Genomic DNA, 25176 nt, shown 5'->3' on the forward strand with positions numbered 1-25176 from the left:
AAATCGAAAAATTCCTTTTGTTTTGACCAGCTGAAATAAATGAGAGAGGCATACAGAGGAGAGATCTAAGAGGAGTTTGGGGGCTGGTGGGAAGGGAGAACAAAGCAAGATAAAATATATGAATATAAACTCAGCCTGTTTGTAATAAAAGCCCTAGAAACACAGGCAGCAGGATGATGCCTTTTTTATCATCACATTTCAGAAATGCAGAACATTTATGTGTTCATGTTTATCAGAGGTGGAAGACACAAAGTGATAGGTTTTCTTCTCATCCTTCTTATTTATTGGTGGTGTATGGAAATTTTAGTGGCTTCTGTTACGCTTTTTGTTTATTTTAAATGATGTTTTAAAGCTTATTTCAGTTTAGTTGTATTCTGACCAACATAATTTCAGACACGTAATAAGATATTAATTTTCTTCCGCTAGAAATACTGCTTTTATTTCATGAGTATTAGAGTTTAGTTTTAAATAATGGATAGCTTTGCCTCGAGACAAAAACAGGTTAAACCAGAGTTCCCCTTCAGAAAGTTCCCCAGCTGCTTTATCAAAGCAGAATTTTACTTCAGACAATAGAGTCTTGTGCCTGTGCCAACTGGATTGAACTGATACCCTTTATCAGTGTTCAGCATGTGCACTCTGATGTACCAGTGTCGTAGTGGGATACGGTATTGGACTGTGAAACGAGTGGTGTCTCCTCTGAGACTTGCCTGGCTTTGAGAACAACTTTCTTTTGTGAGGGGTTGTTCTTGGGTGTGGGATGCCCTGACATGGGGAAGTGCTGCTGTAGGTGAAGGTAACGCCCATGTTCAAGGCTTCAAAGCCAGGCTGGATGGGGCTTTGAGCTACCTGGTCTAGGGGAAAGTGTCCCTGCCCATGGCAGGGGATTGGAACTACACAATCTTTAAGCTCCCTTCCAAGCCATTCTGTGATTCTGTGTTGAGTATAAAGGTGACCTGCAGCAGTGCACCCTCTGCTTTGTGTCTGCAGGCTGGAGCGGGTGCCAGCTGGGTGCCAATGCCACCTGTGGACACGGGGAGCGGCGCCGCCTCCTGAGCTGCCGGCGCAGCGACGGGGCCACCGTCAGCATGCAGCTCTGCCAGCGGGTGAGCAGGGCTGGGACACACCCAGACCTCCTCGTGTTTCCAGAAGGCTGGTGGTGCCTTCTGATCCACGCCAAGACATCCCCCGTAAATGGTGGAAAAGTTGTGTTTGGTGCTGGGAGCACACAGCTGGGGGCTTTGAGAGACAGAGGGGTGTCAGTGGCTGGTATCACACCTTGACTTGAACACAGGGGGCATGGCTGCCAACCCTGCACCATCCCAGAGCTGGGGACCAGGGACATTGTGTCCTGCTACTAGAAGTCTGGGGTTGTCCTTTTGGAATAAGACCCGAACACTGAGGGATGCTTAGATGTGAAACACTCCAACACTGAAACCGCGTTCACCCATTGCAGCATCGGGAAAGCTCCCTCTAAAACACCATGCAGGTGTCCTGCAGAGTTGCTGCCAGTTCTTGCTGGGTGCTGGGCTGTGGCAGGAGGTGGCTGGGGCCTGGGGAAGCTAATGCCTGTGTTTCCCTGTCACAGCTGCACCTGGAGAAGCCTGTGCCCACGAGCAGCCGGTGCATGGTGGGGTGTGCCGTGGACTGCCAGCTCTCCCCGTGGTCAGCCTGGTCGCAGTGCTCCCACACGTGTGGCGCCGGCGGTGAGTCCCTCCCTGCCCTCCTGACCTTACATACCTCAGCAATGCAGCACAGACAGCACCCACAGCCCCAGGTGGGCTCAGACAGTCCCTGAGTAGGGGTACAGAGCTCAGGGATAGCCTAGAGCCACACCCGAATCCTTCGGGGGTGGTTTTGGACACTCTTGAGGTCCTGAGGTGGTGGGTGTTTTGAGCAAAGCAGGCTATTCTCAAAGCACTCTAAAGTGAAAAATGCAACTTAGGGAACAAGTAGTCAGATATCTGGAGGATTATTTATTGATTGGTTCAAACTCTCAGAATTCAGTCACAGCAAATGTTAACCCTGGGGATGAGGAGTATGTAAAGCTAGCAAAGAGCTGGGGAGTGTTACAGGATTCTGAAGAGCTTAATAAATAAATACAAATCCTCTGGTGAAGTAACTTTTAGTAACATAATTGCATCCCATTAAAGAAAACGCACAAAGACTGTTTTTCATCATTTAGTGTATACCTCTGTCTCCATCTTGCATCCACGGGTCCCTTAGCACTGCTGTGACCCCAGTAACTTCAGCAAGACCTTCTATAGCCAGTAGCGCTCACCAGCATACAAAAAGTGAAAGGATTAGGACCTTTTTCAACTTATATGATTTAAAATACCCTTTGAGTATTGACATGAGGAAATGCATTCAAGGTTTTATTCTCAATAAGCTTGGGACTTTATTTCCCAGGCTTCTGATGTGCATTAGATGTACAGCTAATGGTCTTTAAGATTCAAAAGCCATAATGTATATTTGAATCAAATTCACTTAAGGTCAAAAAGAAGAAAGCTCTTAACTTCCATAAAGTGATTCTTTCAGATGGATTCCTGAGATCAAAGCATGTTATCGAAAAAGCTTAATATTTGGATTAGTGCTGTTCTTTCTTTGCTGAGCTTTTAGCCCGCTTGTGAAGTAGTGCTTTCTTAACAGAAGTGAATAATTCATGGACAGTGTTTTAACAACAACACACTGGGAGTACTATTAATTCCAAATTTTATTTTTTTCTTCAAAATCCATTTTGGAGTGTTAATGCTTGTGTTGCTGAATAAACTTAATTTAATTTTTTGAGTGTTCAGTCGCTTACTGACTTAAACAGAGTACAATGCAAAAGCAGGTTGCAATGTTTTTATGGCTTTTAGCATGCTCAAGGAGCAGCTTACCCTATATAGTAGCCGTAGGTTTTTTTTTATCCTGAGCTCTTATATTGCATAGATTGCAAAAGGATGTACTTGAGTGAAGACGTGTCTTGCATTCAGCCCCTGATCCTGAAACGCTTGTGCAAATTCCAAAGACTGGTTAAAGAGTTGATGGCTGCCAGTGGATACAAGGAGTTACTTCATGTCCTATACCAGAGGAAAGCTGGAAACATCTGTGCCCTGCTGAAAGAGACCTTCCAACAAGTGTCCTGGCTTTAGGTGCCAAACCTCATTGAAGCTGCTTGAGCCACACAGTCAGGCCCAAGCTCAGCTCGGTTTATGGGTCGTCCCTGGTCCTAAAAGATCACAACTCTGTTACACTGCTGGCTAGAGAGCTGTCTTGTACAGGCCACTGCATTACTGCTGTGGTTTAACATGGATTTAAAAGCTGGAGATAATCTTTTGTGGACCTGTGGCAGCTAAGCAGCTGGGAAAACTGTGTTAAAAATTCTATCACAAAGAAGCCAAGTTTTGCTCAGTCCTTCTCGACCACTTGAACAGCTTTGCAGGGACCTGAGAGTCTTCTGAACCTCATGCCAAAGCACGAGCATCAGTGAATAAAAAATACTTTGCATCCAGATTATTCCAAGCACATGGTTGATTTTCCTGCAGCCTCGGTCCTGATCTGACTTCTGCTGTATCAACTCTGAAGTGTGGATCTACCCTGGTACCAAACATCCCTGGTGGAGGGGCCTTGGCACAGTCCTGTGGCTGTGGCCCTAGCGTGGTTCCAACAGCACAAACACAGTCACTTCAGCTGCTTCACTGGGTTCTGGGGGGTTGTAAATGCTCCTGCATGATGGCAATAGCAGAGAAGACTTCACTTGTGCACTCATCTACAGGTGGTGCTTCAGGGGAACACAGCGAGGGTTTCCAGCCAGAAAGGTCATGGACTGTGACACCCCTGAAGTCACCCTGAGTTTCTCACAGGCATTTGTGGGAGTAGGATGAAGCCTTAAATTAGACAGGAAAAAACAAAGGATGACAATAAACAAGCTGGGAATTGGCTGTAGTAAACCCTCATAACTGCTTCCCTTTGTAAGTAGCTGCCCATGGTTTGGTACAGCTGAAATGCAGGGCGTAGGTGCTCCGTGCTCAGAAATAATTCACAGCAAGTTGAGTGCAGCATTACTGGATCAGCTCATGGCAGTATTTTGCTTTTCTGGCTTTTTTTGGAGAGTGTGTGAAGGGCCTGCAGAAGCACCATAAAGGACTTCAAAGAGAAACATAATTTAAATATAATTCAGATCAAAATTTAGTGTTGCTAGATGTGTGTTTTCACATGGTTTTTTGTTCAAGGATTGTTGCTAATGTTTTTATTCTCTCCTTCTCTTCCAGTAACAGTTTGATGTGATATATTTTAATGGGTGGTACCTTTACTCAGGTTCTATTTTATGGAATAATGCATTTAAACATGAAGTGGTGCTCCTGTGCATATGGCACTGGCATCTAACACAGTTCTGGTACACAGCAGCCAAAGGCAAATATATTGATTTTTATGAATGGTGATGAGTAAAGCAGATCTCTCTTTCCTGCCTGCACTGAGCCTGTGGAGATGTGTAACTGATGTTTGCCTGTTGCAGCTGTAGTTCTGGGCAGCCTCTGCTCAGGATGCTGCATATGGCTTTAGGCTGATACTGGGTTATATATAAGGGTTCCTTATATCAGTTGCTGTACTCCTCTGAAAAGATGTATAGAACTGCCTTAATGGATGATGCTTCTGTGGCCTGAATCAAAGTTACTGGAAAGATGTTTGGTGAGGATAATCCCCAGCAAACTGAATTTCCTTTGTTAAGGCAAATGAATACATGAGGATGCTGAACTTTTCTACATAAATGTTTTCTAGTCCTACATGGCTTCTCCCAAGTTCACTAACAGGAGTGCTAAATTGTATAAAACCACCTCCAGCTGTGCTTTGCCTCTGACAAAGCTGACTTTATCAGAGAAATTACAGGATTTACCAGGGCTGAACATGTTGCTGTGCCTTACTCAGTCCCCAGACCCCCACCGGGACCTTAGCGGACTGCGGAGATGGAGCCCTAACACCAGAGTGACCTGTGGGATAGAGGTGAAGGGGCACAAGGATGCACACAACCAAAAACTTCGGTGGTTATATTCTTCTTTGGATCATCACCAGTTTGGGAAAACATTTTCAGTGTTGCCTTCTGAAGAACTTCTTGTGATGCTTTCTTGCCTGCTACTCGAACTTGGCAAGCTCCTGTCTGACAGTGGGAGGTGTTGCTGGGGATGCCCCACTGGTGGCACTGGCAGTGGGAAGTGGATGAAAAGCCCTACTTGTCACCTGTCCCACTTGTTTGTGACTGGACCTAACCTGACCTCCAAGGCTTATTTAAATAACTTGGTCCCTGCTCTGGTCTTGTGCTTCCTTGATAGAGCTGTGTTTTGTGTGCTCTGCTCAAACTCACTAAACTGCTTACAACATGTTGGTCATTGTGACTGGGATGAACTGTAGCAGGAATTTGAATCTTGGTTTCAGCCGTGACACATCACTCTGTGGGGATAAAGTGCAAGTAATGGCAAAAATTTCTTGGGGGTAAAAAAATCTTACTCTTCTAATTTGAAAATATGTGTTCCTGAGATGCAATTCTTGCTGCTGACACAGAATTTTAAGTGACCAGCATTAACAAGACTGGCCTCTTGTTTTTTTTCCCTTTCAAAACTAATTTGAGAATTTGAAGAAATGTTTATTTTCAGTTTCAGCATCCTTTCTGTCCTAATTTTTGTATCATATAACATTGCAGAGCAGAGGAATTAGAGATGTGGCAAATTCATTGGGAAATTAGAGAACAATTCAAAGGAAAATTAAAAAAAACCCTAGGATTACTTCAACTCTTCTAGAGTTTGTATTGGAAGCAAATTAATTTCAGATCCAGTGAGATTCTGTTCTGCATAGGCAGCAAAAGATAAGGTATTCAAAAAGAAAAAATTGAGTTTTTCTGCTACTTGAGTGGTAATCAAACACCTAGATAATGTCTTTGGAGTAAAAAAATTTAGAGCTTCAAGAAACTCACTGCAGTCATTGTGCAAAGAAAGTGAAGTTTCTTTCTTCAGTGTTTCATTCACAGTGTAAAAAGAAAAGTGATAGACTGAGTCAAGACCCAGCTGACCACTGGGGCTGTAGTGAGTTTCAATAGTTTGGATAACCAACTGGAGGAAACCAAAATGGAAAGAAAGGTTGTTAATTCCTCTTTCTGTTCAATGATCTTGCCATTTACATATTGCTAGAAACATGTTAAACAGAGTGTACAAAAGGAAACTATTTAGTTAATTAAAACAGCTTGATGAATGCTTCAGGCTTTCAAGTCCCTCCTAATGAAATTGGATCTTTTAACCTTAGGAGACCTCCTTTTCCTTAGCTCCATGCAGGGAGCTGGTGCCTGGCAGGGTGCCCCAAGAACCCTGCAGCCACAGGCTTCCCACTGTTTCCCAAAGAGCCTTTTCCATTGCTCACCAATACTTAGCATTCAGCATTAAGGCAAATTTGGTCTCTGGCTGGAGAGAAGGGAACAGCTAATTTTGGCCAGTTGGGCCAGGGAGAGCTGTTGTGGGGTTCATCATCAGCAGGCTGGGAGGTTTCCCTTCCCTTGCTCTGACCTTCCAGTGAACCACAGGAGTTTTCCTTTCCTTTTCCTTTTTTTTTTTTCTCTTTTTGTCCCTCTCCTCTCCTCTCCTCTCCTCTCCTCTCCTCTCCTCTCCTCTCCTCTCCTCTCCTCTCCTCTCCTCTCCTCTCCTCTCCTCTCCTCTCCTCTCCTCTCCTCTCCTCTCCTCTCCTCTCCTCTCCTCTCCTCTCCTCTCCTCTCCTCTCCTCTCCTCTCCTCTCCTCTCCTCTCCTCTCCTCTCCTCTCCTCTCCTCTCCTCTCCTCTCCTCTCCTCTCCTCTCCTTTCCTCTCCTCTCCTCTCCTCTCCTCTCCTCTCCTCTCCTCTCCTCTCCTCTCCTCTCCTCTCCTCTCCTCTCCTCTCCTCTCCTCTCCTCTCCTCTCCTCTCCTCTCCTCTCCTCTCCTCTCCTCTCCTCTCCTCTCCTCTCCTCTCCTCTCCTCTCCTCTCCTCTCCTCTCCTCTCCTCCCCCTCCTCCTCCCCCTCATTCTCCTCCTCCTTCTCCTTTCCTTTTTCCTTCCTTTTTCCTTTCCTTTTTCCTTTCCTCTCAGCTGGTAGGATTTTTTCCATCTCCTGATGTGTCTCATTCCATGATGGCTGAATGCAGTTGTGTGGGTAACAGCTTTTATTATCACTTCTGTTACAAACTCCTCAGGTCTAGGGGATTAAAACTGGAAAAGGAAGAAGTCTTAAAATGGGTTTTAATGGGTTTAAAAATGGAATTCAGTGGGTCAGAGCAAGGGAATAAAGGTAAGAGAGCTTGCTAAGGTGCCTTTTCCAAGTTTTTAATTTTTATTTGCTAAAATGTTTTTGGAAACCTTGCTCTGTGGATGATCATGATGACAGGTATCAGAGATATGCCTTACACCTGCAGAATCCTTAATTAAAAACCGTGTGCATAAATATCTGGGAGAAGGATCTGGCTGGGTGTTGCAGCCTCTCTATTTTGCAGGGTGTTTGCTCCCCCACCAGACTCCCCTCTGCTCACAAAAGCAGCTGAAGGGCGGTGATCCAAAAGGGAGAGCTCCAACAACACCTTATCTCTTCCTTTGCACTGGGTTAGCAATTACCACTCACCTCTGCCTTGTTGTATTTGTCTGCCCTTACAGCCCAGACCTTTCAGTTTTTAACTCAAATCCACACCTGTTGAAAGACAGGGCAGAAATTTTATCCCCAGCACAATCTTCTGCATCCCACTGCATAAGGGCTTTTTCTTTTCCACTTTTCTTTTTAATTGGAGATGGAATTCTAATTGAAACATTTTGAGTGAAAACATTCCTGGACATAAATGGACAGCAAAGGAGGTGGAAATGGAATTGCTGTAACTTTAATGAATATATTCAGTTTTATTAGTTCAAAAGTAGTAACATAATTGCTTTTTCCATTCAGTGGCTGAAGAAGTTTTCACCAATAATAAATAGGATTTTAATGGAAATGGTAGAAGTGGTTATGGATGGTAATAGCCACTACAGTGTTTGCAGTTTTCAAATTAGGTCCACATAATTGCTCATAAAAAGAAAATTCATTTGTTAAAAATCTCTGGAAACATATTGAATATGTAATGGTAGAAATGCTGCTGTCATAGGAATTATTTTCCTGTCATATTTAATAATCAGGATCTAGTCAAGTATTTAAATGTGTTGCATAAACAAATACTATCTTTGGAAAACATACAAAACTGTGTTTAAAAAGTGTGCTTGAAAATATCAGTGACTGCATTTCTTAGACTTAGCAATCGCATCCCTATTATACAAACAGTCTTCCCAATTAATTGCTTTTTTAACAGATTTTAGTGGTGGGAAATGAACTAGGAATGCTGATAAATTACAAAATCTGTCTTTCTTTCTTTCCTTTGTTTCTTTCTTTCTCTCTCTCTCGCTGCATGTCTCCTGGGCTGTGTGCTGTCTGTCCCCCCGCCTAGGCCAGATGGTGCGTGGGCGCTCGGTGGTGCTGCGGGCGGCGGGCGAGGGCAGGCCCTGCCCGGAGCAGCTCACCCAGCACAGGAGCTGCCCGGTGAAGCCCTGCTACAGCTGGCTGCTGGGCCCCTGGTCTCCCTGCATGCTCCAGGTAAGGCTTTCTCCAGTGCTCCCCGACGGCTCCAGAGCTTCCCCGTGCCTGGGGTCAGCGGCAAAACCCTCGTCACATTGTGGGATTAATTGCTGGTCATGGGCTGGAGGTGTCTCTGTGGCTGGTGAAGGTCTGTAGGGAAGAGGGGGAAGTTCAGGAGCTGTGAACCCCTGCCCATCATCTTCCAACCATCAGCAGCCATTCATAAGTAGTGATATGGGTTCAAGTACTGTGTGCTCATAGAATTACTGTAGGGGATTTAGGGAGTGAATGTGTTTGACTGGGCATAGTCGTGGTGACCTATAATTTAATTACATAAGATATCTCTAACAAGAAAATAGATACACTAGACATCAAGGCAGCTTAGCCTTTTTTTATCTTTTTTTATTTCCTTTTTTTTGGAAGGACTGTACAGCAGGTCTTCCCCCCCAGGTCTCCAGTACAGAAGTGTGAGTTATTGTATGAAGGGCTGGTTTCTACTTTCTCCTTACGCTGGCTATCTTTTTAATGATCTAAAAATGTCTGGATTCTGTTCCAATGTGCTGTCCCTACCCTCGGCACCTGTGCTCAGCACTGGGGCCATCATTTTTTCACTGGCAGTGACTTCCATCAAGCTTGAATTGACTTTTTCTTCCCATCTGTACTTTTCCTTCTCTCCTTATCTGTTAGATCACATTTCCAATATTAAAACGTTATTGGTTGGTAACCCAGTTTAAGCAGAGGTGAATCTTTCACAGTGAAGTTTATCAGGCTTCTTAAATCTGGCTTTGGTGAGATGGAGGTAGAAGTGTGGTGGAAACGAGCCCTGTCTGGTCCCAGGGGACAGGACCTGTGCCAGATCTGTGGCTGCTTCTCCACATTGTATCATGTAGGAGAGTGAAGCCAATAATGCACATAAAGACACACATCCCTTGTGATTTCTGCTCTGCCAATGCCTTGAATACCCATGTGATTTCTCAGTGTGGTGGAGGGACGTGTAGTGAATATGTGAGTGGCACAATAAATACCCAGAATTTTCCTGGGTTTTCACAAATGAAATCTGGATAGTGACAGTCCAAGATCAGAGAAACAGAAGTATATTTGTATTTTCTATAATCAACAACTCATTGCAACTAGTGATGTGAATATGGTCCTTGTATGTGCTGTACTCAGCATGTAAAACATATGTATAACATAAATAGAGCAAAATGGTAGCATCAGCTGATATTTTGTCCAGCTAACATAAGCAGATTCCGTTAAACATCAGGGAAGAGGCCTTCAACCATAGGAGCTAACAAAGCTGATAAAAGAATTAGTAGGGAAGCTGAATTAAGGCCCCAGCTTACTCCAGATAAATAACACATTGTGCAGATTAAAGTGTGCCCATCCCAAACCCAGCTAAATTTCAGCTCAGAGCGAGTAATCACAGGCTTCCATAACCCAGATACCATCCCTGCATTCAGTGAGTTAGAGCCTGCTTCTCTCCTTCAATTACCACAGAGCAGTTTCTCTCCCCTCTGCTTTGTTTTGGAGAGAAGCCATTCTATTCATGTTCACTTCTCTTTAATGAGGTGCTCAGGAATTAAATGTAGTTCATAAATACAGGGTGATTTATTCCTGTGCTTTACTGGAAAATCAGCTTAAGCCTGCGTTCTAAAGAAAGCTTTCAGAAGTCCTGTTTTCAAGGATGCTTTGTGAAAGAAGGTAAAGCATCCTCTGGTAAGGCCAAAATGCATAGTGTGAAAGTGTCTTCTGTAATAATAGAAATGGGACAATTAATTATAAGGCTAAAATATATTTTTCTTGTATTATAACTGAGACTGCAATTCCTAGTTGTAGGAGGACTGTTTTATGCTAAATTGGCTTCATGTGAATAATTAGAGGTGTCTTCATGGTTAGGAATAGAGCCTGCTTAGTGTTCTGTGTTGCTCATTGTCACAGTATGGAAATCAGTGCATAGCTCCCCAAGTAATTGCACACATCCCAGGCACACCTGTGGCAGCATGGGGCATTTCCCCTGCATCCAGAGGAATGCAAACTTGGGAACTGGTCAGTACATCCAATTTCGGAGGATTACAGGACATTACTTGTTTTCCTCCTAGAGCTGAAGTGGTTTACCCTGATAAGCTTAAAAAAAAATTAGCAGTGGCTGACACTGTTGGTCATTTTTTCCATTAAGGGAATATAAGTGGAATAGCCAGGCATTATCAAACACAAGCTGGCTGACATACCTAACAAGACTAAGAACCTTTCCTTTCTAATGGTTTTAAAAGCACTCCCTTAAATGTGATCATGCCACACTCCCTCATTAGAGAGACTTTTACCTGATTAAATGCTCATCAACCTGTGAAAGCATTGCCCAATCAACTCTTTACCTAAAATAACTGTGAACACATGAACCCCAGTAAAAGCCAAAAAGGGAAAACATTTCTTGAAGGCGCATCTGGGTGAAGCATCTCATTAGGGCTGTTACCTCCTGTCTTGTTAGAGTGTTATACGTGGGAAGTGTCAGATATGATGTGAGAGAAGGCTTGTGGACATGCTGCCTTACATCAGTGTGCTGAATTCCAGAGATTCCTGGCTGTCTGACACAGGAGGTGTAAACCTTCTCCTTACTTTCTTAGCAGGGTGAGCACGGTGAGAGGTGGATGCTCCATGCAGGTGCTGCTGGAGGGGCACATACATCCTGTAGTTAGGAAACCCAGGATGGGTTCTGCATCCTCTGAAAGGTCAGCATAGGAATTTTTGCAGATAAATGGCAGGAATCCCCTGTGGAAGTCAAATTCCCACATATTTCTGCAAGGAGATCATGACTCAAGAGGCAAATCCTGGTAGTAGGCAAACCTCAGAGGATCACACCTTCCAAAGAAGAGCATTTACAATAAAGAATTGATCCTCTGGGTTTTGAATATGTGATGGTTTCCTTTCAGTTCTCCTCTGATTAGCAGCTATTCCCTGCATCCTTAGTGTGCCATTGCTGCCACAAACTTCCTCTGGTTCCACACCAGTTAATTAAATGTATAATTTTGAGGACATGAATAATTTTGAAGATGATAAGGAAGTTAATGCAGTGCTCCTGTATTGCTTAAGACCTTTTCAAATATACCAAAAAGCATCTTCTACTGTAAGTGACAGGGTGATATTTTATCTTCTAAGTGTGTACAATCAATTGTAAAAACCCATTGGTGGTCTTGAAAGAAAGAAGGCAAGTGGAAGCCTCTGTTAAAAAGCAAATCTTTATCTTCGGGATTGTTTTGAGAATTCATAGGTTTGGAGATTTTTGTTTTTTATTCTAAGCATTAGAAAATATGAATGTAGTTCCAATATAGTGTTATAGAAAAATGAAGACTTTGCCTGTGGCCTTTTATAGTGGAAAGTGTTGTACTGAAAAAATTTATTGTTTTGACCTATTTATTTCTCAGTATTCTTATTACTATTTATATATTAATATGTATGTAAATAATGATATACTGTTTGTAGAAGAAGAAATATATTTTTGAAAACCCTTTCTGTCTTCTCCAGTCAATTAGTCATTCTTTTGAGTCATTTCAAACTGGAAATACTGCAGTTTGATTAGTGCCCATTTCCCCCGAGAATATTCTCCCATCATCTTCTGTTCCCACCAGCCATTGCTAAGCACTCTAACCCATGGCACAAGTGTTTCATGTACCATTAATCTCAGACCACAACAGAAGTTTCAGCAGTGAAACAGTAATTTAGAGCAGTAAAGTTCTAAAGTGAGCCACGGTGTTAAAACTTGGAATCTGGCTGCATACAGTAAATCTACCCTGATACTTCCTTAGGATGCTTTAGATTAGCAGCTGCTCTAGATCCAGCTATTTATGCTTTTACTTCCATTTTATTGTGGATCTGCAACAGAAGGGAGGGAGAGAATGCAAAAGCTGCCAGGTGTGTGCAGGAGAGGCGTTCTCGAGATTCCTGCTAGCAAACCTGCTGCTGGATGAATGCACTCAGTAGGAGCCATTCTGTTCTGCAGATGAAGTCCATTATTTTAAAAGAATCCACTGCCAAGAAATCCAAAGGAGCATTTCCCTTGGTTATATAAAAGCAATGTTTCTTCCTTCTTCTTGAGTTTTGTTTACTCAATTTTGTAAAGTGCCGTTTCCACAAGGCTTCAGGCACGCGTTCATAAGGCATCATGCAGACATGAGGCACCTCAACAGCATCACAGCTCTTTATCTGATGAGAATGAAACAATTCCAGCCTCTAGAAATAGCCTCAGTGCTTTAACTCTCAGAGCATCCTCAGCTCTTGATCATAACTTTGGCCAGGGAATATTGATTTTCCACTAAAGAAAGTCAATCGTCAGTAGTTCGGTGTATGCCTGGGTATTTCAGAACTGGGGTGATGGGCATGGAGTGGCTCAGATGGAGCCTCCTTTTGCTTGTTCAAATGGGGTTTAGTGGTGACAGGTGATGGCTGACTCGGGTGTGTGACACAAGTTGGTGATCTCTGCTCCCTTTAGAACATGACACAGCCCACGGTGCAGTAAGGATTTTTGCTGTGGCAGGGTTTAAATCATGTGAGTGCTCTTCTTGAGCTGTATCATCAAAGGAGGGTAGAGGAAATGTCTGTTCCTTATGGGCAGGCCCTGCTCTTGGCTTCTTCAGAGAAGCCGAAAGTGTCTGTGTTCATGTAACTGGGCGTTAATTAAGAATCAGTAAATTCATTAATTTGAGTAAGACACGAAGGACAGACCTCAAAGATGGTATTAATCCTTTATGAATGTAGCCTCTTCCACACCTTTGGTAATGACACACTTTCCTGTGTGGCCCTGCCCCTGCCTCCGAGCTTCTGTAGAGAGGTGTATAGTGGAGATCTCCATCTGTTGTCTCACAACTGGGGATACTGTTGCAGACCAGATTTGTATCTTTGAAGACTTTCGTGTAGAATCTACTGTGTTTCTTCTGTCATCTGCTAATGTCTTTGATGTGTGCCTCTGTTCCCTTTCATCATCCCATAGGGTGGACAGTGTGGAGATGGATTGCAAGTCCGGAACCTCACGTGTGTAGTGCATGATGCATCAGTTTCTGCTACATCCGAACCAGTACAAAAGGAATTGTGTGGTGAGCTGCCATCGAAAGAAAGCGTGCTGCAGTTACCCTGCTCTGTGCCTTGCCCAGGTAAAGGGTTTGGAAGGTCACAGTGAATTTTCTGCCTGTGGTAGCTGTCTGAGGTGGACATGCTCCCATAGCTCTCAGTACTGTCAGCCCTTGTAGTACAAATCTGTGCTTCAGCAGATCAGGTAAATGCTCAGTCTACTGTTTCTAGATCACCCGAGAAAGTCTTCCTTTGTTTTTTGAGAAAATGAGATACCCCATGAAGCGGAAAATCCAAATATTGTGTACTACTGCGTGATATCCCAGGGATATTTCGCTATTAAAGCTGTTGTATGCTTAGGTTGTTCTTATCCTTCAAGGCTAATTCTTTCTGAAAACCTGTGATTTCTTCTTTCAATGTGCAGGCGACTGCCACCTGACAGAGTGGTCAGAGTGGAGCTCCTGTGAGCTCACCTGCATCAATGGTAGGAGCTTTGAGACAACTGGGCGCCAGTCTCGATCCAGGGCCTTCATCGTCCAGTCTCTGGAGAACCGGGAGAGCTGCTCCGGACAGGAGATGGAAACACGGCCTTGCTCAGGTAGCTCAGCCACAGCGCTGCTTCCTGCCTGTCAAGAATTTATCCTGGGTTTGTTTCAAGGTGAAGAGTAACTGGTGTTGATGTTGCAGGAGGGAAGTGTTACGACTACCTGTGGCAAACCAGCCTTTGGCGAGACAACGTGCGCACGGTGTGGTGTCAGCGCTCAGACGGAGTGAATGTCACAGGTATGTCCCCGAATGGCCTCGCACACTTGGGAATGAAATGTCTCCACACTGGCTTTTCTGCTTCTGCATCTGTTGCTCAGAGGGAGTTGGGCATCCTTCCTCGCTCTTCCAGAATTTCAGTTTGGATCTGTGTGTAGAAGGACAGGTGGGAGCTCACCAGCCTTGCTGTCAGCTCAACGTCACACATGTATCACACAGGAGTATTTGGGCTAATTGCCCTTACTGTCAGGCTGGTCATGGGCAGAAATGAGTGCACACATAATAAAGGTTTGCCTGGGCTGGCTTGCACAGCCCTCAGTTCAACCTTCCTGTGGCGGTGGAGAGCAGAAGAGAACATCACACGCGTGTAAGAGACCCCATCTTCTGTACCTCCTCTTCTTTTCAAAACACAGGCGTCTCGAGTCACTCAAACTGTGAGATTCCTGCTGTTGCTGTGACCTACAAATTCTGCCTGTGCAGGATGAAAAGGGAAATTCACGGCCAGAACTTTGAAGCTCCATGAGAGATTGACAAAGGCAGTAGGGCTGCATATCCATGGGATCTCTTTCAATATGCACAGGGTAAATGAGGAGAGAATAGAAACAAAAATGCAGATGTTCATGTCTGGTTCTATTTATAATGACTAGTTAGGATAATAACAAAAGTGTTATGTGCAAAGGTTGCCAAGTATTTAAGAACTCATGAACATGTTTTTATTCCTATAGAAGCACAGGCTTTCCCAAGTGAGGATGGGCAAGGGCGTTAATGTGGATTATGTCTTTTTATGTAGATAAGACATTAATGAGGACACAGAAGATCTGCATCTAATTCCTGATTCTGTCCCCAACTTCCTATGTGGCCAGTGGCAAATTGCTTAAATCTGTATATCTCTGTTCTCCATTAACTAGATGGGTATGATAATAATTCCCTGCCTTGTTAAGGCAAATTAATTAATGCGATGCCTACAGATATTATGCTAATATGCTTAATAGACTAGTATTTAACTATATAAAATAAGCAAGCAAGCACTTCTTACACTGTGGTGATCCAAGATGAAAACATTTTAGAAACATGCCCTTGAAGGCACTCAGTATTTTCTTTTCCAGGAGGGTGTCCTCTTCGGACGAAACCTGCCGAAGTCCGGCACTGCAGCCCGGCGTGCAGGAAACCCTTCTCCTACTGCACACAGGTAACTGCTCGATGCAGAGCAGGGCTGGGAAATTAACACTGCGAGATCTAATCAATTAGATTGCGTCTTAGATTGCATTCCGGAACTGAGAAAATAGTTTAGTGTGTCTGTGGTACCACCTGGAGGAAGTTGTGAGAATTTCAGCCTGAAAGGAAACCGTGAACCTGCACAAACGAGTGATGGCAGTATTTATGTGGTGTTGCACATTTGGGTTTGTTCTGTGGAGGGGTTTTGGGACTTCTTGGTTTAATTTTCATTGAATGCTGTTGTACTTTTCTGTAGAAAAGGGACTTTTTAAAACTTCTGTAAAAGAGGAGATAAAGGAGCATCAATCACCTGTTCGGATCAAGAGTATCAGACCTTCAGACAGACAGTAGAGATATAAGACAATCAGCAAAGGAAAACAATATAAAAAACTGTTTTAAAATAGAAATCCAGAAAATTGAGTATCTATTTAGCAAACCACAGACTTTTAAAAAACCTCAAGAAGAAACTGCTTAGTCTGATCCAGGGTAGTGGATATTTGGTCATAAGAAAGCTTCATTTTAGATAGCCCTGTGAAATACCAGAGTGGAACCACATGAGGAGGGTTTGGGTCTGAAGGGAGATTGATTTTGGTTTGTCTGTTCTATTGCCCAGCAGGGTCAGTGGGAAAGTTGTTACTGACAAGAGGAGCTTGCCACAAATTCCTGTTACTAAGCCTGTTGGGATGAAAATGTTTATATGTTGGACTTCTCTGTAATTACTCACTCTTCTTCAACCAATTCCCCAAACAAATTTGGGTTTTTTTTGAACTGAAATGGGCTTGCAGGCACCAGTTCCTGACTGGTTTGGTTTGGAGGTGGTGAATTGGTGTGTGCTGGTTATACCTTGCAGTTTGTTCATGCTTTCCCTACAGTGTGCACTGTTCTGTGGGAGGGCACTGTTTGGTTTAACGCTGAATTCCCTTTTATCTCCCAGAGGGGAGTCTGCGGCTGTGAGCGGGGATATACGGAAGTGATGAGATCAAATGGTTTCCTGGATTACTGCGTGAAGGTACCAGGTTTAGAAGATAAGAAAGCTGATGTTAAGACCATTGCCGGAAAAAATAAACCTGTCAACTCCAAAATGCATGACATTTTCAAAGGATGGTCTATTCAACCTTTTAATCCAGGTGAAAAACTTAAAAATGAATAGAATAGATTGTCTTTAGAAGGTGTCTGTAGAGGAAGGGTACAAGCTTTGTAGGTCATAACATCAGAGATTGTGTCTGGGAGCTGCAGAGCGACCTCCTGGTTTCCAGCTCGTGTGCTGTCTTTCATGCCTTTGTGCCTGTACAGAGGAATCACAATCTCTTATGTTGAGAGATAGCAAAGACAGAATGAAGCAATAATATTTTGCAAAAGTACACTCATATGTTATTTGGGGGGATGTTTAGAACTATTATCTGATGATGTTTCTAGAAGTAATATGTTTGGACTAGGAAAGATATTGATCACTAGCACTTCAGAAGTTTCAGAGCAGAAAGTACTTAAGATTTCATTAAAGAAGACATTGGTTGTTTCTTGCCATATTTCAAAAATATATTAAAAGAACAGGGTAGAAAGTGTAGAGTTTATCTTAAGTGTTGAAGTTAAAACATTAGAAGTGTCCCACAAAGGCAGACAAGCTGCTGTGCCCAAGCAGCTCGTCCCAGGTGGATCTTTGACATCCACAGCATAAATCCTTCCCACTTGGGCCCATGGACTGGATGTGCTCAGACTGGTCCGTTGTTGCAATAGCTGATTCCCATTTGGACTGTTGTTTTGAAGATTAATTAATCCAAAACAAATTTCTGAAATGCAAATAGACTTTAAAAATGGGAAGCAAATGTGTCAGGCACATCAGGTTTTACTGAAATGCATCTGTTTTCCTTGTGTTATAAAATACTGGCAGTGCAGTTCTTCCCCCTTTTCTGGTACCTGACATTGCATTTGTTTGCAATTAGTTCCTAATGAACACGAGACTTCAGAAAACATGTAGTGAAAGGTTCTGTTAGGGGCTTCAGGGGGCCATAATTCTGTCTGATATATGTGAGCACACTTTGAATGTTACATTTACATATTTGATTTGCAGACAGTGGTTAACCTTTGCGTTGACAGTCTCTGGGCTCAGAGAGCTCAGTCCAAAGCCTTTTAAAGTTGGCTGCTTTTCGATCAAACCCTTCATCCAGTTCACCCACACAGTTCACCAGCAGTTTGAGTCACAGGTTTGAGGTTAATTGCCTTTTTGTCAACATCCCTGACCCTCTGTAGGTTGTCTTACTTAGGTGTCATCTCTTTGGCTGGTACCTTTATGGGGTTAGAAAAAGGGAGGGAGGCATAGGTAGGTGCTGCAGTCCTCTCTTTTTAAGTCAGCATTTGAGTCTGCAGCCCCAAAAGCTTCTGGAGAGCTTTACCTCAGTGAAGCATCTGTGAGCCAACTCTCACCCGGGGTCTGCAAAAGAAATAGTGACTAAGGAACTTTTAGAGAACATGGTGTTGCTTAATTTTAGGGCAGAAATGTTATAGAAACAATACAATGGGAAAAGAATAAAGGTGTTCCATGTGTGCTAAGTGTATTACCAACCCCATGGCATCCTGCAGTTAACTCTTCAATCTGAATGTGCTCTTCAGACCCCAGCTCAAGGCTGGTGCTCTTCAAATCACTCCCCTTTGTCTAACTTCACGACAAAATGTGTAATTACTCCCCTCAAAGAGGCTCTCAGGCTCACCAGTCTGTGGTTTGCAGTAGTTACTGCTGGCTGAGCCAGGAAACCACTGTTACCTACCTGTTCTGCTCTTATGATAGCAGGTCTGTGGTGAGAGCTGCTGTATGGATGGCATTTAACACCCTGCAGCACGGCAGTCCTTGACATTGTGTTGGTCACTGAAAGTATGTGTGCCTTCTCCAGCTAATCTGGGATTGCCCTTCCTGTTTACAGTTTGGAACACTAATTTTATTTTGATTTAATGAGGCTGATGTTTTTGTTCTTCTAAACGCTCTACAGGAGTGCACAGAACTGATTTCAAATCAGGCTGTGCTTTTCTCTCTTAACCACACTCTGAGAGGCCAGAGTTCAGGTACAGAAACTTTTCTTCAACTTGAGAGAAAATTTAAATAACATTGTGTAAATTGTCAGATGACATGGTCCAGTGCCTTTCTGCTGGGGATGGAGAGCAGAGCTGCCTTCACAGCAGACATGCTGTGACGCCTTTATGTGGCTGTGACAGTCCCCTTGCAGGATTGCTAAATGTTTCTTGGCCATCTCCAGTTGAGAGGGCAACAAATTTCATACCTAGACTTCAGCAAAATAACCCAAACAAACCAACCTGGACCTGATTAATTGAACAGAGCTCTTCTCTCATGGGAGATAGTCTGCAAGTGTTTTATGGAGCAGAGAAAATCTGTGAGAGGTACTCACCCTTTCCACAAAGCCTGGAAGAAAAATGAGAAAGAATGGGATCTGATTAAATGTGTTTCCCTTTGAAAAAATTCGTCATTCAAACATAAAATGAAAACCAGGCTCAGTGATTGTCCCTCTCACTTGAGTGAATTTGAAATGGCCTCTCTCAAACCGTGTCTGTGGGCACAGCACAGGTTCCTGTTCCTGCCTCCAGTGTGTTTTTGCAGCTCTGTTGTTGTGAATCAGCTCAGATTGCTGCTGCATGGAAAAGTACCAAACCTGCTGCTCCCTACAGGGAAAGCTGTCCAGCCAGTTCAGAGTGAGGAACAGAAGTACTGGTCTTTCAAAAATTGCTGTTATTATTGATGCAAAGCTTGTAAATAAGGATCTGTCCAAGTAAAGTATTCTGAGACAAGGGAATGTTTGAACAGACTCAAGCCCACATGTGCATGGAGGGGTTCCTGCAGGGGTCCTGGGTCACTGCAGCCCAAAGAGCCCAGTTCACAGCCTTACCTTGTCTTAAAGCCAGTTTTGTCTCCTGCTCCTGTGGCCCAAGTTCTTTCCCAGCTTTATCCCTCTTACTATTACAAAGCCTATTCTTGTTTTTATTCTAAGCTGAATTTATTCCCATTTGTTGCCCAAGTATTTCCCAGTTCTAAGCAGCTTTTCCACTCGTGCTTACTGGTGTTTACCCCAACCAACCCCCAGGTATTTATGGAGAACAATCCCATCCCTTCTCAGCCCTCAGCTAAACACATCAGGTGTTGCCTGTGTCTGCCTGGGTCAGCTCAGCATTGAACTGCCTCTGCCAGGGCAGCCACTGGTCTCTGGAGGGAATGTACCCCAATTATCCCGTGTCCCTGCCCCTTTCCATTAAAGTTTTGTCTTTAAAATGATGGATTTTTTCAGAAATCCTCTTTGCTATCAAAAGTATAGGGTTTATGGGTTACTCCCAGCCAGCCCTTGCCGTGTTCCCCATCAATGATGCTCCTAATTTCTCTTTACTTGATCTCTTAAAATTTTGTGTATTTTAGAATAAAGTTTTTTATTCTCTCCTCTTCTACCTCTGTCCTTTTTCCTCATCTTCCAACAGATGGTAAACTGAAGATATGGGTATATGGAGTATCAGCTGGTGGCTTCTTTATCATTGTTTTCCTGATTTTTACATCCTACCTGATGTGGTGAGTATGGCGGGTATTTTGTCCTTAAATAAAAGCTAGTTTGCTTTTTTTTAAATAATCCAAGATACATCACAACACTGCATTGCAGGTATTTAATGCTCAAGGCTTCAGGAAAGGATGGAGGTTGGACTGCCTAAGTATCTTCATTTGGCCCCTACCTCGGAGTAATTAAAACTCTCCAAACTGTAAATGTTAACAGCCATTATTGGGAAGAAGTTTGGTGGCCATGCAGGGAAAGAATTATTTTTGGTTATCAATAGGCCCTTATATTTATTCAGACTTCTGCTGGGATTAGAAAGGGGTTTTATTGTATTCTTCAAAAAAAGATAAAGTAAAACTGAAGAAAGGCAAGGAGAGTGATTGGAACAAGGAGCTGGCTTCTGCTCAAGGAAGGACTAAATAGAATAGGGACATTCAGTTGAAAAATGATGTTTGATGTGGGAATACAATAGAGATCTATGAAATCGTGAATGGGGGAGGAAAGGGTGCTATGGAATTTTTATTTCCCACAATAAAAGAAGTAGGAGGCGTCTGATGAAATGGTCGTTTAAAATAAACAAAAGATATTATTTTTCACACAGTGCATTATTACCTTGTGAGCTTGCTGCTGCCAGGACTGTGCATGCCAGGAAGATAAATGGATTCAGAGATGGCATAAGAGTTCATGGGAGATTGGGTCTCTTGGTGTTAATTGTGGTTTTTTGGCTGTTCGCTACAGCTCAGAAATTCCCTAAATAGGTTTTTGCAGTGAGTACATCAGGTGAAAACATGTCCTGTGTCTAAAGCTGCTCCCACCAGCCATTGTTAAGGACAGGGTGCCTGGTCTGCACCTTTAGTCCAGGGGGTCTGGGGTTTTACTGGGGGTGAGGGGTGTCTGCCCTCCTCCAGCAAAGCCTTGCACGGGCAGGGGAGGTGAGCCCGGCCTTACAGAGCTCGCGCTGCTCTCCCTGCTTTGAATATTTGGAAAGGCACTGCCTTTGATGCCTCTGGGAGGACAGGAAGGGAGAAGTGGGAAGCATCCAGGTGTCCTGCAGTTCCCAAGGATTTGGCCTGAACTTACAAACATTCCTGGTACAAGCTGGCCCAGGCCCTGTCAGACCAGGGCAGGTAACCAGAGAGTCACAGCTCTGGCCTGACAGCATCACTGCCCTCTTTCATCCAACAGTTTATTCCCTCTCACTCCCTTAGTCTTTCTCTCAGCCTCTCTCTTGGGTTAAAAGCTCAAATAACAGCTTAGGAGCTGCAGCTCCCTTATTTTCCAAGCCATGTAGCTCCATTTCTCTGTGGCTTCACAGCAGAGGATACAGAGGATTTTTTAAATAACATTACACACTTCTCCATCACTTGGAGGCTGCTGAGGAAATGCATTTCTCAATAATAATTATTGTTGCCTCAATACCGTGCCAAAGAAAAATGAGAATATCCCACTCCCAGGCAGCTCATGCTCTGATTTTTCTGTGAGGTGTTCCTTATTTTGTCAGCTGTCAGAGAAGAGATGGGAGACAAATGTGCTTTATATCCTCTGCAGGTGGGGAGCACAGCTGGCTGCCCCTTTCTGGCAGGCTGTGTGTCCACACCACACACGTGAGAGCACACCAGAGGGGCCGTGTGGTGCCGCCCCGTTACAGCTTTCAGTGGCCACTGTGGAAAGTTGACTTTTTTAATTGAAGTTTGGGGGTTGATGATGTTTCTGAGCTTGTTACAGTTTGTAATTTTGTCTTCTGAAATGCTTTCCTTGCAGCAAAAAAACGAAACAGCATCAAAGCCCTCCACCACAGCAGAAGCCTCTAACCCTGGCCTACGATGGAGACATTGATATGTAACATAGACAAGAAATCCAAATGTAGACATCAACTGCCTTAACTGCTTTCTTTTTTGGAACTGTCTGACTTCTCAGTTTTTTGAGGAATCTCCTGATGTATAATATCCTGGGCAGAACAGAAGTATTGCAAGCTGAGAATTTTGCCACCTCTTTGTTAACAAAAAATGAAGTCAAAAACTTGGATCTTGTGAAACTTTTCTGAAGAGACCAGAAATTACATCTCTTCCTGTTGAACAATGGGAATAACCAAACAAGAGAGAATCTACAGACATCAAAAGGAATTAGTTAAAAAAAAAAGGCATGACAATCCCAAGGAAAATGTGACATTTACTGTAAATGACAAGTTTGACACAGCATCATTATGCACTATATTAGTGCAGGGTTCTTTATTCTTCACATACTTCAACAATGAGTTTTCTAGTGTTTACATTTCGTTCAAAGACTTTAAAACCAGATCATGTATTTTGAGAAATGCAAGGAAGAATGAGTTGAAGTGTCTGAAGTTATCAGGTTTTTTAAAGTTTCTTCCTTCTTATCCTGTTTTCTAGTCTGGAATATGATTTTGCTTCATTTCCACCTACAGGACAGAATAAGGATTGTTATGAAAAAGCATAGGTGGTTTCTTAACCAAGAGTATTTTTTAAAGAGCTGAGTAGATAGGTGTTTTGATGAATGGCTAGAGGATTTGATTGTTTAAAAAGGATTTTAAATTAAATTAAACCATGTAGATACATTATGGCCAGTTTAAATTGTTATTCAGTTTAATTAAAACAAACTCTGCTTTTGTATTTAAATTTTCTTATCTGAAATATTTATAAATTCCTTTTTTTGAATTTAATTACCTGACCTCATTTAATATACATCAAACACAAATGCAGTTTGTAGAAGGTCTTGCTTTTTTAAATGTTTCAGAACCACTGAGAAGTTACATGTCGTAAAAATCTGGGAACATTTGAAGAGGGTAAGTGTTTATAATAGTGTGTGTTGCAAGTAAGAAAGTGCCATCTTGTGGTATTGACTTGTATTTATAAGCAAATAAAATGCTAAAGAGAGTGAGGAATTTGCTTCTGGTATGTTGAATTAAATGTGTGTAAACAACTCGTGTTATTAGTCATTTACTGGGTCTGAGATTGGCCTTGGATTTCAGACTCCCCTGGCATTATTTAGTGCTGCAGTGATTAGTGGGAGAAAGAGTAGAGACAAGTACAAGTTGAGAGAATAATTGCAGATCTGGAGAATGCTTGGTCTTATTTTTAACTCAATGCTGCTGCTTATTCCAATGATCAGAAGAGAAAAAGAAGAATTGTTACCACACACAGCAGCTGTGTGGTCCTTCCCCATCCAAAGGTACCTGGATCATCCCAACACATGGGTATGACTGGGGCACAAGGCATTGCTCATCTTGTCGTGTTGCTATTCACAGCTTTGTAAAGTGGTTTAAATGTTATGGTTTTATTGAAAAAATGGTGGAATTGTAGACAGGTTTCCTTCCCTAGGTTGGGATCCCAGCCATCCATCTGGCATTGCTCCTGCAGCATCAAGTTGAAATGGTATTGTGCCACTCAGGCAGGGTCAGGAATGTGCTTTTCTCTTTCGTCATTACAAAGAAAGTCTGGTGGAATTGTGAGGGGAAATTTTCTCACAGGTTTCTGGCCCTGAAGATGTTCTGCTGGCCCTGCTTTCCACCTTAGAGCTATAACTGCTTATGGAATATAAAGCAGCATCTGGTGTTTCCTGGTAACATTAGGGTCCTAATCTTTTTTTAGCAGTGCCTTGTAGTGAACCATTGAGTAACATCTACAGAGGAAGAATTACAAGGGGAATAATGATCTGGCGCCATTAGGAGCAACACTGACAGATCTTAATATATTTAATCTGTGGGATACAATGTCAGCAGAGTGGTACTCTCTGAATAATGAAGGAATAAACTCAATTAAGCATGCTGTTCAGCAAGGCATTGAACTGGGAAAGTTGGTGTAATAACAGCCAAAATGACAGCTGCAACATGTTGGTCATTGCCCTCAGCATCAGGGTAAATTACAGTCCAAACTGTGATGAAGGGAAGGCTCTGGGGATACCTCAGAGCGCCTGCCAGTACCTAAAGGGAGTACCAAGAGAGCTGGAGAGCCTTTGGACAGAGGCATAGAATGAGAGGATAAGGGGGAATGGCTTCAAACAGAGGACAGGTTTAGATGAGATATCAGGAATAAATTCTTTCCTGTGAGGGGGGTGAGGCCCTGGCACAGGTTGTCCTGAGAAGGTGTGGATGCCCCATCCCTGGAATTGTTCAAGGCCAGGCTGGATGGGGTTTGGAGCAAACTGGTCTAGGGGAAGGTGTCACTGGCCACAGTAGGGGGGTGGACCTTTAAGTTCCCTTGTGACCCAGACTGTTCTGTGACTTAATGACTCTGTGTTCGGTGCGGGAGATGTCAGATCCTGGGGGAGGCCAAGAGCTCCACGTGCAACCCTGAAAAGTGTGTTCATATTGAGGAGATGGACTGGGGGGTGTGGTTCAGCTTGGGACCCTTCTCCTGCTCTGTGTCCCCACCTGTGCACCTTCTGGCCAAGAGGGACTGGCCACGGTTCCCGCTGGGGCTGGGTGCTGCTTGAGGGTTGGTGGATGGGGACAAGAGACAACATCTGCTGCAGAGCTGTTGCAGGTCAGTGGTGCCCTTTAGGGAGTTGTTCAGAAATGCCCAGGAAATGAGTGCACCTGTTTGTACAATAAAATAGAACAGTGGGGAGGGCTCGTGGGGCTGCTGTTGGAGGCAGTGGCTGCTGGCTGTGCGCTGCCTGCCGGCGCGTGCGGGAATCCGCGTCTGCTCCTTGTCCAGCTTGGACAGCATGGTGATTCAAATGTCACAAGGTAATTGCATGTATTTGATAGTTTGGGATTGAATTAAACTGTGAAATTGAACCAGTGGCCCTGCAGGGTCCATGAGGCTGAGAATGCGGCATAGTGCAAAACCAGGAATCCATCGTTCAGACAGATACCAAGGTTATTGCTCTTTGTAAGAGCCCTGGATGTCCTGCTGTGGGGGGATTCCCAGCCTCCTGTGGGAGCAGTGGAGTCAATTCCTGCCTTTCATTGTCCAAACTGGGTCATGACATGGAGACGGGATTGCTCCCAATTCCTGCCTATTTGGGATTTTTAAACCTTTTGCTGAAGTAGCTGGGGCTGGTG

At 43.5% G+C, this 25176-nt stretch overlaps 1 protein-coding gene across 1 annotated transcript in view; it reads left to right on the plus strand.

Annotated features, from left to right (window-relative positions):
- Positions 1 to 23090, plus strand: part of THSD7B (thrombospondin type 1 domain containing 7B) — a 326451-nt gene extending 303361 nt beyond the window's left edge. Inside the window, exons 20-29 of the mRNA XM_069021259.1 lie at positions 988 to 1103; positions 1586 to 1703; positions 8450 to 8595; positions 13559 to 13718; positions 14060 to 14233; positions 14323 to 14418; positions 15504 to 15586; positions 16547 to 16739; positions 20083 to 20170; positions 21912 to 23090. Of these exons, the coding sequence (XP_068877360.1) occupies positions 988 to 1103; positions 1586 to 1703; positions 8450 to 8595; positions 13559 to 13718; positions 14060 to 14233; positions 14323 to 14418; positions 15504 to 15586; positions 16547 to 16739; positions 20083 to 20170; positions 21912 to 21993 (1256 nt within the window). The 3' untranslated portion in view covers positions 21994 to 23090. The remainder of the gene's footprint in view (positions 1 to 987; positions 1104 to 1585; positions 1704 to 8449; positions 8596 to 13558; positions 13719 to 14059; positions 14234 to 14322; positions 14419 to 15503; positions 15587 to 16546; positions 16740 to 20082; positions 20171 to 21911) is intronic.
- Positions 23091 to 25176: the final 2086 nt, after the last annotated feature.

This window comes from Aphelocoma coerulescens, chromosome 7, assembly GCF_041296385.1.
Source record: "Aphelocoma coerulescens isolate FSJ_1873_10779 chromosome 7, UR_Acoe_1.0, whole genome shotgun sequence".
Taxonomy (NCBI): domain Eukaryota; kingdom Metazoa; phylum Chordata; class Aves; order Passeriformes; family Corvidae; genus Aphelocoma; species Aphelocoma coerulescens.